This window comes from Hetaerina americana, unplaced genomic scaffold (assembly GCF_022747635.1).
Source record: "Hetaerina americana unplaced genomic scaffold, ioHetAmer1.1.p SCAF_12, whole genome shotgun sequence".
Classification (NCBI taxonomy): domain Eukaryota; kingdom Metazoa; phylum Arthropoda; class Insecta; order Odonata; family Calopterygidae; genus Hetaerina; species Hetaerina americana.
The window spans coordinates 34,725,758-34,741,669 of record NW_027286292.1 but is presented as its reverse complement, the minus strand read 5'-3'; the positions used below and the strand labels follow the sequence as shown (position 1 = coordinate 34,741,669).

General features: G+C 38.7%; 1 protein-coding gene across 3 annotated transcripts in view; it reads right to left on the bottom strand.

The window, feature by feature from the left end:
- Positions 1 to 15,912, bottom strand: part of LOC139685912 (monoglyceride lipase-like) — a 124,558-nt gene that overhangs the window by 37,768 nt on the left and 70,878 nt on the right. For all 3 annotated transcript variants that reach the window (XM_071583046.1, XM_071583047.1, XM_071583045.1), the window contains exon 2: positions 15,290 to 15,396. In XM_071583046.1, the coding sequence (XP_071439147.1) occupies positions 15,290 to 15,396 (107 nt within the window). The remainder of the gene's footprint in view (positions 1 to 15,289; positions 15,397 to 15,912) is intronic.

Here is a 15,912-nt window from a genome sequence, read left to right as displayed (position 1 = left end):
CGGGGGCTAACGTACTGGCTTCCCACCCTGAGGGCGCGGGTTCAAATCCCGGCGGTGTTGAATATTTTTCAGAGGTATCTCGATCCCTACTTGCGGTGCTTTGTGGATGTGGAGGGCACTTTGAGTGAGTACGCCGTCCGTCGGATGGGACGTTAAGCCGCGGACCCCTTGTCGCCTTTCGTAAAGAGTAGGCTAATGCCGACGCCGGGTTTCTCTCCACCCTTCATCCTTTCCTGTCCTTCCCCTATGGCGCAAATGACCTTAGCTGTCGGTCGCCTCCCCTCAAAACTACACCCAGGAAGACCTGCTACCCAAAAATCACAAAATCACATAGCTTGGGTGGAGCTGCAGGTGCCCGGAGTGCCTTGCCCGGGAAACGAATCCGGGCCACTCTGGTCAGCAGTCCCACCCCCTGGACTACCGCGACCCATGTGTGTGTGTATATATATATGTGTATATATATATATATATATACACATATATATATATATAATTATATATATATAATTATATATATATAATTATATATATATATATAATTTTATATATATAAATTATTTTATATTTATCGTAAAAATAATTCACACATTCCCTGCCTTCATCAATTTTTAAAATAACCACTATATCCCGCAATAAACATGTCCAATCCATCTCTTCCATCGTCCGAATGAATAATAAAATTGATTTCTCTCTCTCCACCTCCGGGTTAATTTTCATTTATCACTCCATGCGCTCCATAAATGAGTCAGTTTAATGGCTTAAGGCACCTATCAGCATCTTCAATATTTGTTTATTATCTCAACAACAAAATCGAAATGATACATTAGTTATAAAATTGAACCCATGGAAACATTTTATGCTACTAATTGTGACTTTTTTCTCCCATAGCCTACCAGTTGAACATTTGACCTGAAATAATTTCACAACACCTGTAAATCGTAAAATTTAGGATAAGCAGACGAAAACTGGGCCCTTTAAAATGGGACATGGTGATAATTCTTTGAATTACTCGTATAATAGGTACTCCGTCAACTTGTCTTCAAACCGAATTGGTCACATTATGAATCATAGTACCCCTACACACAAATGATCATTTGACTGAAATTCATGTCACTGAGTGTGATTTGTTCATTTCATTAGGTAATCACACTCATTTTGATGCATTAAAAAGTATTTCATGAGTAGATTTATCATGTCGTATATCAATGATCGGAAAATTTTCCAATTGTTTGAAATCCTGCTGTTTGAAAACTCGCGCATAACTTCAAATCGTAGAAGTCTCAACTTCGACGTTTTGGCAAACAAATTTATCAAGTTTTGAGGCCAGACACAAAGAAAACTTCACCATGATCCGATAACCAATTTTCATTACTTATGCAAATTTAAATATATTGGATGCCCCATAAATTAGAATTGGCGAACTTAAGCATACAACATATAGCATTTTTGTTATTTGTGGTGCATCTAGTGCTGTTTTCCCCCTTATATGCACTAAAAGTATGAATGCAATACTTGACGCAAGATATATCCATTTCCAAACCAAATCTAGCAATGACACTACGCAAATATCAATTTAAATCGGCAGAAACGTTTTAATGCTTATCCTTACAGGTGTGCAAATTTAATTGAGTATCTCTTCGGGTATTTCGTCCCCTTGGCATTTAACTCCAGGCAGTTTATGATTAGACGCAAAATAATTTTAATCAGCAAGATTACATTATTTAAAACGTTATCAGAGCGGATGTAAAAAACAGTAGGTATTTAGGAACATAATATGTCAAGAGCATAAATTCAAATATTGGCCGAAACTAACACCGTATTTATTAAAATTTAATGACATTATTGACGCGATGGAGCATTTTCTTTGTGACGTGCATGGTGCATTGTGTTGTAAAAGTGAATAAACTTATTGGTTAAACAAATTATATGATGAAGGGAGTGCATCTTTCGATTTCGGAATAGGTGGAGATTGGCAAGGGAAAGTTTTGAAACCTGAAGAGATGCGGAACGGGATAATAAATCTAGCAATTTTATTGAAACTGTTTAAAAACTTATGCAAGGGAATATTCGCTTTGAATAAAAACGCATGCCTTACGATTGAATAATTTAATTACGGATGAAAAAAATCTAAATTTCTAAGTGTGCCCTGTGGCCATTGAAGCAATTGCAAACAATCGTTAAATTTTCTTAAACAAATGAGACACTTGAGTTAACAGAAAATGGATGTTGTGACTATGAGGAGATTCAACTTTGTGGCATCGGCGTTTAACATCAGATGCATTTTATTTGAAAATGATATGTATGCAAATAAACAGAATGGCACTATTAACTAATTATATAGATATTTAAACCAATTGCATTCGTGTCTGATTTCAAAAAAAACTTGGAATGATTTGCAGAGTAGGTTTTTCACAGTTGAATACACAAAGGGGGTATATAACAGAAATAATGACTTTGGCCATATAATTATATTGCTTAAAAATGAAATGAATAAGATTCACATGCCATGCCATTAGTATTAAGAACAAATGCATTTGTGGAAGTTAACCTATAATAAAGAGTAGTTACAGGTTCACTGGCGCAGATGTGAACAAACCCCTTTTGTTTGGACAAACGTTTCACCTAAATATGAGATAAAATTTAGAATATAACTTCACGGGCCAATTTTTAAATTCAAAAAGGTATAATATTCGAAAAAATACTATGAATTATGATATCAGCGCTGAGGATATTAAACATAGGAATACAACTGGTAGAGAATACCGTAGGTATTTCTAAATAGCGAATGCATTTATGAGTTCTTCCACGAAGTGCAAGTATCTGCAATGTCTTTCGTTCTCCTTGATGCAGAAACGGAAGATTATTTGTTAAAGCATTTAGAATCGTTTGAAAATGGAGACTACGGCTAAAAATAATAAACGATTGATTGATGTGCGAGCTACGTCCGTCCGCCTTGGATAAAAAGCCATTTAAAAGGGTCACGAAGCTCTTGATACAAGTAATCGCTCAAGTTCTAACCTCTTTAACAAGCAAACTCTCTCCGCTGGAGGGCACGTAGATCCGCATTTTGAACATTTATTTTAATTCCTACCTACTATTGCTAACCTTTCAATTGATATTATTATTATTATTATTAAAATATCAATATTTAGCCAAAATATTTCTCTTTCTGAATTTTGTATATGCAGTTACTTCCCTTCTATAGTTCAGCTAACGATGCACATCGCAAATAAATTGTCCCATTACTCAAGTCATAACCTCATTTGACCAGAAGAAATACGGTTTTATTTTCTACCACTAGTTCCTTTTATTCTTTTCACAATTTATGGCCTCAAATACCTACTATTTTTACATGTTACATTTATATCAACGTTTAAATAATGTAAGCATGCTCGATAATATTCCGCACACGTTCTCATGTACTTCCGGGGACTTAATTTCAAGGCGATGAAATATCCGGGGATGACGATTCGCGTGTGTGAAAATGCGGGGGGACGCAATGCCGCAGGGTGAATATTAAGTGAGGCTATAGAGACAGGGCGATGTCTCTGGGGAGGGTTTGACGTGGGACCCGATAAAATGAATGTTTTCATGGAAAAGAGCTAGCTAGACTTCTTCCAGAATAAAATGGAACATACTTTAATCCCCTAAGATATTTTAATGAATGATTTTGTCGTTCATCCGAGTTAATTTATAAATGCATTCCTTAAATATCATAGAGAACTGAGGTACTGCAAAACTGATTTGAACTAAAAATCATAGTTAAACGGCGGGAACAATTTTACTCCGTTGGTTCTCGTGAGGCTTGAACTTCACTATACCACTACTACGAGTGACAAAATATCATTTTCAGGGTCACAATTAATAAAATCTGAAGTGCTCAACTCGAGTTATGCAAGGCTGAACAGCCAGGCAATTGCGTGCACAGAGAATGCTACGACTATCAAATGTTAAGGTTTGATGCCGATGGCGTCAGAGAGATATTCTCTGTCGTCGCGGAAGGAAGCCTTCAAGGATAAAATTAACATCGATGAACTTACCATCCTATCACGCGATGGATCATTTCTACACTGCTATTTCCTAATATTCATTGGTCATGAGAAACTATTAGTTTCATTTTTATTTGTGCTTTGACGATTCCGACATTTCAGGAAGTGGATGTGTTTAACGCGCAACAACAATCAAATGATTTTACCATCCATCCATCTATAATAGAGTAAGGGAAGCTATTTTGAGAAAAAGTGCTGCATATTTATTATGAATTCCTTCCTCTACATCAACCCTGGAACAGTTTATTTTATCCATCCATCTCATTATCAAAGCTTTGCTTTCCCATGATATAGAGACTGAATTTTCGGAAAAGTCTCACTTAACGTATCTACAAGATTCGCTGCCAGGCTGCTAAAGCCTTTGGCTGATACTTCCTGCCGTCATCAAGAATTGGGTGATGAATGTCTTACCATTTTCGGTACATTTTTAAATCTCGCTGTTAAATTCAGCTGATCTAGTTGCATAAGTTCAGCCCTGATTAACGTTTAGAATCATGTGAATGCAAGACGAAAAAAGCGAGTCGTAGCAATCGTAAGGCTTCCACTGCCAACATTAGACTGGCTAGGAGGATAACACGGAAAGAGCTTTGATGGCTTGGGCGCCGCTGGGAAGACATAAACCTTGTGGGATTGGTAAAGCATGTGCGATGGAGAGAGGGCAATGCTTCGGAAATCATCAATTTGCATACAAGGAACTGCATAACGCAACTCGCAGAATAAGCTAACACACTCATGGAGGTTGAGTATAGATTGGTAAAGCATGTGCGATGGAGAGAGGGCAATGCTTCGGAAATCATCAATTTGCATACAAGGAACTGCATAACGCAACTCGCAGAATAAGCTAACACACTCATGGAGGTTGAGTATAGATGAGGCTTCACTTTAAGTTTCGGTGCAGAAAATAAAGGCAGCCTTAGAAAACGTGTGGTTGGTGCAGTTAGTCCTCCCAACACAATGGAACTGTATAATACGCATTGGGTCATAAAGATATTCTTAATTTGAGATTTCGTATAGTATTAAATGAAATTACTATGATTCCACCCCATTAAAAAAGGAGAGCAAACTTAGCACCCAGTTCAGCCTAATGAGGTTAGGATATAAAATTCTCACCAAAAGCACATACATTAGGGAAATTAGTATAATCACGATATTGGCGAGGAACAATCAAATGGGGGGAATTGGTTGGTGCGGTGTCTAATGCATTGACTTCCTACCTCGAGGCCCCAGGTTCGTAATCTGGCAGAGGCAAAAGTTTTCAGTGGTCCCCCTTTCCTTATTTGGGTGCTATGTGGAGGCCACTTCTGTCAGAGGGGACGTTAGACTGTGGACCCCGAGGCGCCTTTCGTCAAAGAGTACGCTAATGTCGACGCAGGTTTCTCTCCATTCCTTATTTCATGTAAATCCTGCCTCCACCAAATTATCCGATTCCTTATGGCTCGAATGACCTAATCTGATGACTGCTTTGATTGTGTTTGCATGTTTGGTGACCTAACGCCCCCGCCATACGACCTTGCGGCGGCTGGTGGGGTATTATGTATATGTAGACCTGTCGGTCACCTCCCGTGGTAACTGCTACCACTCCAATCGAATGGACAAGGAAGGACGTTCTGCTTGAGAGAGAATTTCTATCTCGAATTACAAGGTTTCCCGCGATGTTTCGCTTCGCTGAATCCACATTGAGCATAGCTACGAGCATTGAGCACAGTTCGTAAAAATCCCGGGAATCCCTTATAACCCATAGGGATGCCGCAAAATCTTCCAGCTGTTTAAATCTTGTCTGTTCCCGAAGAAATTTAAACAGGATTGGTGAATAGTACATATTTTCAATCAATTTTTTATAGTTTATTTTTTATCAATTTCTTGAATGGTTAATGATAAGGGATCCATCCAGGTAAATTCAAGAAGTGCAATGCGTCTATTTTGGAACTTTTTGATCAACAGGCATCTGGTAAAAAGGCCGTTATTATTGTCACTTAGCTACCATGGACACTAACCTTGGGCCGAACGCCGCATAAAACTAACGATAAAACTTCCTTTCACCCAGAAAATAGACTATGACAATAAATTTGGCAATCCACTCAAAATTATATCGGATCCTCTTCCTATATTCATTGATGCGCACGTAATACATTTTCCCATTCTCCACTCGCCGGAACCATGAGGTGATCACGCGAGTGCCTGCAAACCTACCCGGGTGCACTCCCGTAAGCCGCCGGCCGCTTATCGGAAGGAGGCCCTCTTGATCCCCTTAGCTTAGCTTTGCGCCCGCCGCCCATCCCATTCCATTCACTCCGAAGGAGAATTATTCTGAATCATACTAGCCCATCTCGGTTCAATAGGGCACACACTGAGGGATTAGTGGAGTGAACGGTTGACGGTTTATTATGGGTAAAATGGAGCCAGGGAATGGCTGCATTTTACCCATAATCATTAAGCCTTAATTTTACCTAAGCCATTCCTGGGCTTTACCCAATTTCGTCCGATACGGTTTAAGAAAACTGTTCTCGCACATTCGCTGCTACTCAAAATATAATTATGCCCTATAACTTGCCCACAGGTTAAGTTCCTAATGGATGCCATGCTCAGTTTAAATCATGAACTGTCAGACAGGTTTCCACCTTGAATTCCTAATTGGCATAGCGAGTTTTCATCCAATGTTGTAGCTTTCTAATTTAGGGGCAACAACTCTCTATTATACCAACAGGTGAATTAAACCATGTTAAATCCATTTTTATCATGTCCCCCTCGTATTTTAAACCCTCTTCCGGGTTTAAAATACGATATACACTCGAATAGAGTTTTTCGTGCGGATTCATACGTGTCATAATTTTCTTCTTCTTAATCTTACTTCCGGAAATCAAAGGTGTACTTCAAAACTCTTATCTTACTTTCTCAGTTTCCCTAATAACCTGGTTAAACATTTACATTTGAAATACATCTGAATCAGCTAAACATACAAGATATATGTGAACAATCCATAAATCCTTTACCCTTATATGTCTGGGCTGAAAATGAAAAGTTCCAGGCTATCACAGGGTCAAAGTCAGCTGTTTAGTACCCGCTATATTATGGCAGGTGCGTAGGTGTCCAGCCATCCACAAAATTTATCTGTCCACAAGTTATTCACAGTTCAGAATTGATTTCAATAATCAGTTCTATCATCATTCGAATGGTCCAATAAGGGCCCTCACTTATCTTAACCGATCTCTTCGTCAATTCTCCCGGAGTAAAATTTTACAACTCAAACACCCAACTCATTAAATATGTAGACTATTGGTTTAGATATGTAGATGACATCCTTAAGTCTTCCGACAGCCACCAAACGCCAATTAGATTCCTTCCTTAAACTTTTAAATATTTTGAACCACAGAATCTATTGAGAAGGATCAGCGACACAGGATTAACTTTTTGGATTTAAGAATCTCATTAGTTATACAAAAACATGGGTTCGGTAATTTCAGAAAATCAACCTACACTGATCATTAGTTCTGAATGAATCTGCCATCACTTTTCCCATAAATACGCCACCCTCCACCGTCTCCTAAACATTCCACTCAATCCCAATAATTACAACATATAACTTGAAAACATTTGAGCCATAGCTTCAAACAATGGTTTAACACCCAGTTTGGTTGAAAATTTACTAAAGAAACACTATAGAAAGAGTCATCAATCAAATCTCAAATTTATAATTACAAAACCAATAGATACCAGATGGCGTTTCCTTGCATTTCCCAACAATATCTCTTACAAATCATTAAAACGGCTTCCAAGCTCCTTAACAGCAGCCTTTTATACACATCTAACCCGTTCCAAACTTCTCCATAACGGCAAAGATGCCCAGGATAAATTGTTAAAATCATCAGTATATAAAGTCAAATGTAACGACTGAAATAAAATCTATATCGGTCAGATTGGCAGAAACATCCAAAAACTGACGCGAAAACATTTCAGTTGTTTTAAAAATTCTGGCTCAACCTCCACCTTCCCATGTAAAAGACCACAGTTACAACAGTGACATTTTCCATAAGTGTTGTTGCATAGTGTACCCAAAGGTATAACGTTGTATGCCCTCGAACGGTTGGATATTGTAAGAGCTTCACCCCACTCAGATGTAGCACTCTTCAATGGACAAATTTTTCCAAACCTCTCACTCCTCAACACACACTTCACGTTTGAATCCGACAAAAAACCACATACTCCACCTCTAGCCTTCGATCACCCCTCCGCAGTCATTTAAATATCCGACCACCCCTCATTGACCAGAAACCCATTCGCCATATTTTACCACCCCTATGATTTCTTGTCGACACCCCCCCTCGCCCACCCCTTCCTCAGAATTACTATAATTTTACTTCGTATTGGTCCCTGATTCCTACGAAATGAGCAATTCTGTTCGAGCCCCAACTTACTCCCACCTATCACACTAAGTCTATCTATCTTCCACATGCATCTTATCCCAAATTTGTACCTGATGATCCCGTTTCACGGTGAAACGCGTTGTACCAAGCCAAATACATTCTGCGGAAAAGTACGTCCTTTCATTTGATGAAACCAGATTTTTCCATACATCCAGAATATTTTCTAATAAATTTATAAAATTTGATAGTGCAAATCATAAAAGCTAAGGTTTTTTGGACCTTTAACCTAGGCCGAAGGCATCGAACAATGTGTTGTCATTTTTTCCACAGGAAAACACCATGGCAAATGTCCACTATCCGTGAAACCATGCTGCGTAGCGATAGTGTAGTGCGGAAAGTCTCAAAGTCTTCTCTTGTGTCTATGCCTGTAATTTCACGATCTTTTTCCATGATAGCAATGAATCATTAAAATTAGTCAATGCCTTATAGGAAGGGCAATCATCAATTCTGGGCCATCTTGTGAAATTATTGGCAGCTTATAAGTCTGCAGAGACGTAGCAGCCGAGGAGCTTGGAAGCCTAGTGGGGAGCCTAATGAGGGTGGGTTAGCGTTTATCTAACGACCGGCCATGGATAGAAATACTATATAAGGGAATCGGGATGGTGCGGTACGCCGTCCGTCGGATGGGACGTTAAACTGCGGACCCCTTAGCGCCTTTCGTTATGAGTAAACATTAGCCGATGCTGGGTTTCTCTCCACCCTTCCTCCTTTCTCAGCCATCCCTGGTGGCAAAAATGACCTCAGCTTTTTGTCGTCTCCCCTAAAACTACTACTGCTATTACTTGAAATCTGAAGAGCTTTTGGTACATTCGGCTTCATCCAAGCAGTCATTTTCTGGAATCCGGTTCTTACTGGGAAAACCGGGGCGGCATAAAGAAAGAAACTACCCCCCAACCCTGATATGTGAATTCCCCACGGTTTTGGCCTCAGCATTAGACGATATATCCAGATCTACAGAATACTCCGCATGCCACCGCAAGGGCATGTGGCGGGAGGTGTTAGGAAAATAACCGTAAAATGGAATAAAACCACATGCGATACAAACAAAAGCATACCAATTCGCATGTCACGCAAAACCGATTTTAACTGACACACATGCAAACACATATTCTAGCAACTAGCATACACATGCACATAAGATTGCACCATGTGTCTCCGCAGCCTTTAATCTTATCCTCGCTTGTAATTAGAGCGTCTTTATTATTTCTATAATGACTTTTATTTCTTACTATTATCATTCCTGATTGTCCGAGGAAGGAAGAAATATTTTATCAATCTGAACTGGAACCTTATCTCTTTTATCTTATCTTAGTGGTCTAACTTGCTTAATTAGTGTTGAGCCACAATAGTTCCCTTTGTGCCATAATTAAACTTATGTGTTCTGAACCTAGCTGCAAGTCTAAGTCTCGCTTGATCTCTTCGCATCTCAAGCGGCTCCCAGCCTGATTCGTCTAAAACGCCTGCCACATTCTTATTCTTATCGTAAATTTTTTTGACGATTCTGACGGATTTCCGCTGAACTTAATCTAATTCTATTATTGATGCATTCTTTGAAGGTTCCCAAACGATGGCGGAATATTCCAAATACGGCCATTATGAAGTGACACAACATCTCTCTTTAACTATTACTTTGCATTTCTCCTCCACCCGTTCAATGAAGCGGAGTTTCTTTAAGGCGGATCCACATCTTCTCTTGATATGGGCTGCCCATGAAGGACGTGGTGTTAGAACGACCCTCAAGTATTTAACTTGATCTGCCGTAGTAAGCACTGGTTCCTCTAAATGACACCACAAATTATTATAGCAATATTGGAAATAATAATAATTAAAAATTCTCTCCTTTTTAAAGTGTATTTTTCTTGTACCCTCTACGGTGAATTTTCACATAGACATTTAAAATACCTCCGTTTTTTGGGACACTCGAAGATCGTAGCTATAAAGCTTATATCTTCTTAAATAATCAACTTAATATTCTATACTACTCAAAATACAAATCCATATACAGGCTCGTTCAGAATAAGCATGCAGTGCACGGGATCCGAGTGAAAGTGGCCACATACGGTAAATTGAGAAGGTTCAACGCAGGGTGGCCCGCTTCTTTAACAACTGTTACGACAAAACGAAAAGCGTCACAGAAATGCTTCTTGAGTCGGGTTGGGAATCATTAAAACAAAGACGATTTTCTACTAGGTTGAACTTATTAGCAAAATCAGAGCCGGTTGTTTCAGCACTTTGTATAAGTCTCGTCAAGTATTCGCAATCCAACATATAGTCTCTCGGATCATCTATTTAAAAACCGAGAAATAGAGGCTAGAACTAAGAGTCTCAAGGACCACTTCCCACAGACAATACAGGATAGTAATAGTCGAGTTGGAGAAAACAAAATACCACTAGCCACCCACAGCGTTTAGGGAATAATTAGGTTTACTTACATGCATGCAATTTCATTATCTCTTCTGTTTTGTTGGAAAATTCCTTTCCGCATGATCGTATAGTACTGTCATATAATGAATGTAGCGCACGTTACAACTTTCCCTAGCCTTTTTGTTGTGCTTTCAAGCTCCCTATCTCATTCCTCGTCCCTCTCCATGGGGTGATGCTTCACGCCTTCCGCTGCCAACAGCGGGGTGTCACATTTTCTACCTGTGACTTTAGGGATGGGGACCATATGTTTCATGGCCATGAATTGATAAAACTTCCTCCTTCTTACCTTACAGTACTCCATGATCTGTCTTGGTATGGTTCAGGTCTATCCTATAAATGGTTGTGATTCATTCTTATTCACTTTTTTCGCATAACAATCAACTGATATGTTTGGTGAATTGACCCTTATTTTGAATCGAGTCTTTCTCTATCATGTATGCAAATTTGCACGTTATTCTGGGTTTTTTACTGAATAGTTTTCCCTTTTCTCTTCCCCTATCATATCCATTTTTATTTTCTTCTCTTTTCGTATACCAAAGAACTCTTTTATAGGTTAAAATAACACTTGTTTGGAACAAAATTTTCCGCTAGCATGTACCCAAATTTTCACGTTTTTTCGAGGTTTTCAGGAAATGTATTTTTTTCCCTTTCCTCTTTCTTATCCTTCCTTATCCCTTACCCAACCCACTTGGTGCTTACACCCGCTGCCACACATCTTTGATGGATTACGGGTGCATTCTTTTCCTGGCCCTCGACGAGTGTAGACGTGTTTCCACCTCACTCCCGAGAATCGATTGCCGAGACTCTGCTGCTTCCTTCAGCTGAAGTAACTGTGTGCTTAATTTTTAGTGAAGTGCAGTGTGGTGTAAACTATCATATTGTGAAGCATTTCAGTTTTTGTGTTGTTTGTTGCTATTTCTTCGTCTTGTGGTGGCGACAGGTAGTTTTAGTGGCTTAGGCTTTCGATTCTATCAAAACTTTTAACCGGAGTCGTGTGATTTAATTTCAAGTAAAGTAAAGTTTGCAGAAAGTTTAAGTATAGTGAATTCAGGTTAGCTTTTTGGGAACTTGTTTGTAAAGTAGAATGGCTTCAGCTTGGTTCCCTGTTGCCATGCTTAAAAAAACTGGTGAATGCGCAGCTCTGAGGGTTCGTATTGCCATTTTGAATGGTACGGGAGTTCCGATTGAAGAACGACGGCTTAACTGCCATATGATGAATGGCTTCTCTCAAGGGAAACAATAAAATAATGGCTTCTCTAGATGGGAATGGGGCTCAAATGGGAATTCGTAAACCCACCATGTTAATTGAGCTGCAAGGATTCACCCGAATGCTTTAGGTGGCTGGGCGATCGCAGCTCTGCCTCTTATCCCATCTTTTAATGAAGGATAGAACAAAATAGACCTGATATTAAAGACCTGATAGAAACGATCTTGAAAATATGAAAACGAAAGCAGTAGTGAGTCTTTCTCTAAAAGTAACATAGAAAGCGTTTGATGTTCCACAAAAAGCCCTAGGTCGAGAGGTGTGTACATTTTTGCCTACTATAGACCATTCCGGATATAGATCAGTTATAAAACTCGCTAATTTGAATTCTCATTTCAACAATAGAAGGGAAATTCAATATTCCCTCCGTAGAATGAAAAGAACATAATAAGGGGTAAAGTAAAGGAGTCATAGGAATCACTGCTTCGTGTTTTTACATCAAACTCGTTCAACCAATCAGTACTAACAACCACCAGAGGAAATAATACACGAATACTTGATCCATAAGGAAAAAAATGTACCCGAAAACGTCCTAAATATAGCAACACTTGGAAGGACATAGTGACCACAGAAGAGTGCAAGTTATATTTAATATGATCACTGAGAAAAATCATTAATCCAGAGGAAAGATTTACTTGTTTGAACGGGCCAACGTTTTGTCTACGCGATTTGTTTAGACTGATGCCTTCAAGTTGGCGTTCGATTCCAAGAGAAGAGGTTATAATTTCATACATAGGGTAGTGGAATTGATCGGGTAGCGACTCGAATTGTTCCTGTGATGTAGAGTATTGAAGTGAACCTGAACGACCTTCATATTTGGACGAAGCTCTGGAAAGAAAATCCAATGGATTAAGTCTAATTATAAATGTGCAAGCTAATGGGAAATTTGAATTCAAATCATCACTACTGAAATAATGTGCTTTAAATCCACCCAAATCTGGTTCCAGATAACACTATCAGGAATAAATCCCGAAACTCAAGAATTAGAATTCAAATCCATTTAAATTTCTGAACTATCTCTTGCTAAAGGCGCACGTGAACCTTGTTATGAGAAAAATCCAGTCGAAGTAAACTGATTATATTCCAGTCCCGGATAAGGCACCCATTTATCTTTATACTCATTAAAACGAAGGTTGTTATTTACCGAATAAAACTTGAAAGAGAACATCGCCGAAAATGCCAGTCATGATCGTAGATACATTTGCAAAATTATCTAATTGGACTTTACCCCCAATATCTCCCTATATCTCCACCACTCCTGTAACCTTAACCTTTCAGTATCATCTTCCAAACAACGCCGTTTGCTTTAGCTCCAATACAAGTTAACGCTGGGCGGCGACGCGGAAAGGGGGCGGGAGCAAAGAACGGAGGGAGAAGGAAAACGTGCAAAGCCTCGCGTTCATCTATGTGTAAACACTCGAATGCCTCCCATCCGAAAGCAATGATCTTCGGTCCCAATTAATGTAAACTATAACAATGTTCTTACATAAAATCAATCAAATACGAGACAAAAGAAAATGCCATCACGGAACTCGGAATCCATACGAACGAGATCCTCGATAAAAATAGCCTAAAAAACCTACGTGGCAATACTCATAATCCCTTTTACAAGCCCATCTCGTATCGTGGCAATGACGATCGCTTAAAATTTGAGTGATGCCAGATTAAAGGTGACGAATGCCAGAGCTTTGACGTTGCCTGATATTTTACGTCAAAAATGCTGAAGGTCACATAATTGGACGAAGCTTTTTCGTGGCGGTTGAGTGGCTGATTGACCCAGAGGCAAAGATTTGATACAGCTTAATGTAACTATATACTAATTTACAGCAATATTATTGAAAGTCACTGAAATTTGAACACTCCTATGACCAGAACATATGGGAGGAAAAGATAATTTTAGGATTCAAGCGTTGGGGGACTCAGTATCGTAAATCGTAATATTATTTCGAGTAATGAGAACGCGGATGCATGTGAATATTAAAGTTTGGGCCGTAAAAATTCAATAACCTAATGAGTGTGTAAAATGAAATAATTATAAAAAAGAGTTTTACTCCCGAGTTGAGCCACACATGAAAAATGCTATGCAGAAAGAGTCCCGAACATTTCACTCATTCTTTAATGCAAATTAACGCACTACTGAGATATGATTGTCAATAAAATGCGTGCAATCCCTCGTACTACTATAGTCTTACCCTTCTTAACATTATTGTAAAAATTAACCTCCAAAATTGTTTGCTTTCTCAAGATGCCTAATTAACCTCTACACAATATCATGCAAATGACTTCCTAAACAAGTGATTTAAAAACTAAATATTCCTTAAGGGGATAGGACTATTTTTCGATAAATACATATCATTCGTGTAACCATTGAATAGAAAATAATGAAAAATTGTAATATATAAAGAACATCATTGCTATAATAATTAAGTTACATCAAAATATTATATTGCAAGCAAATAAGTGGAAACAAGAACACCCAACCATTGTCTTTTACAACTTATTTTTCCAACTTGAAAAGTCTAACCACATATAGCATTGAGTGTTATATACATATAAGCAATAGTAAATACAGAATTAAAATGGAGATTTATATTTAAATTATAGATAATTAAAAAAACATAAAAAAGGAACTCCGATGAAAATTTCGTTGTCCACCCAAAGCACACATCTACCAAAAAAAACGAAATTTTTATAATTCCTGAGCAATCATAAGAGCGAGACCCATAGACTGATTCACATGAGATACATTTAACGAATGCCCGACAACAAGCCTCAACGATGAACAATAGTATGCGCATGAGCTGGTTAGTTAGGCCTCAGCTAAGAGACAGTGAAACAGCTGGAAGCCCGAATCTTGGTGGGGACGGCGGCTTTTTTTATCCGACTGTGAACTTCGTAGGTTAGGCTCTCGTTTTAGTCTAATATGTACAAGACGTGTAGTACCTGATAACTAATAGATAAATTCGATTCGGTTCGATTCGCCTGAAACAAAGCTAAGAATGAAATAGCTGGACGTTAATAATAAGAGAACTTGACCGCTTCATAAATATGCAGTATTCCCACGATGGTCTCTCCTCTTACATAGCACAAATGAATTTAAGGAACACAGAATGAATTTAAAAGTCACTCACTATGGTCATGGCCAAAGACCAGGCAGCCTTCCTTTGCCAATGCCATCGACACCTCGTGATAAGACACGAGGTACTCCCCAAAACCATGGACCATGCACACCAACACCCTGGAAAAGAAGAAAATGGGGGATGTGAACAATATGCTTAAGCTTTTCCTCAGGTCAGGACTCATATCCCTTCAAAAATGAAAAATGTAAACTACTAAGTATCAAGACTTTCAATAAATTAGCCACATTATAGTATTAAAATACACGTTGAGTCGAGGTAGGTTATCTGAGGAAAAATGAATCATTAATAGATTTTTAAAGAATTTAGTTCGGTGAACGTCCGCAATCAAGCTTCTTACACTCGTTAGTGTATCCCACGAAATATGTCCGAATTAACTTGCCAAAATGCGTAACGTAAGTTTTAGGACGCGAAAGTATTAGCTCTAAATTTAAAATTGCAAGGGGAAGATTTTTTTTTAATTTGATCAATTTTGTCGGAAACAAGAAGAAACAAGACTAAGATCATGCTGCTCCACGTCGCTCACCTCACTCTTGTCTCGTCCCGATTGAGGTCTCGTGCAAAAGTCTAAAGGGGCTTATCGCCTTCACCTCTTCTATCACCTCAATTAACTTCTA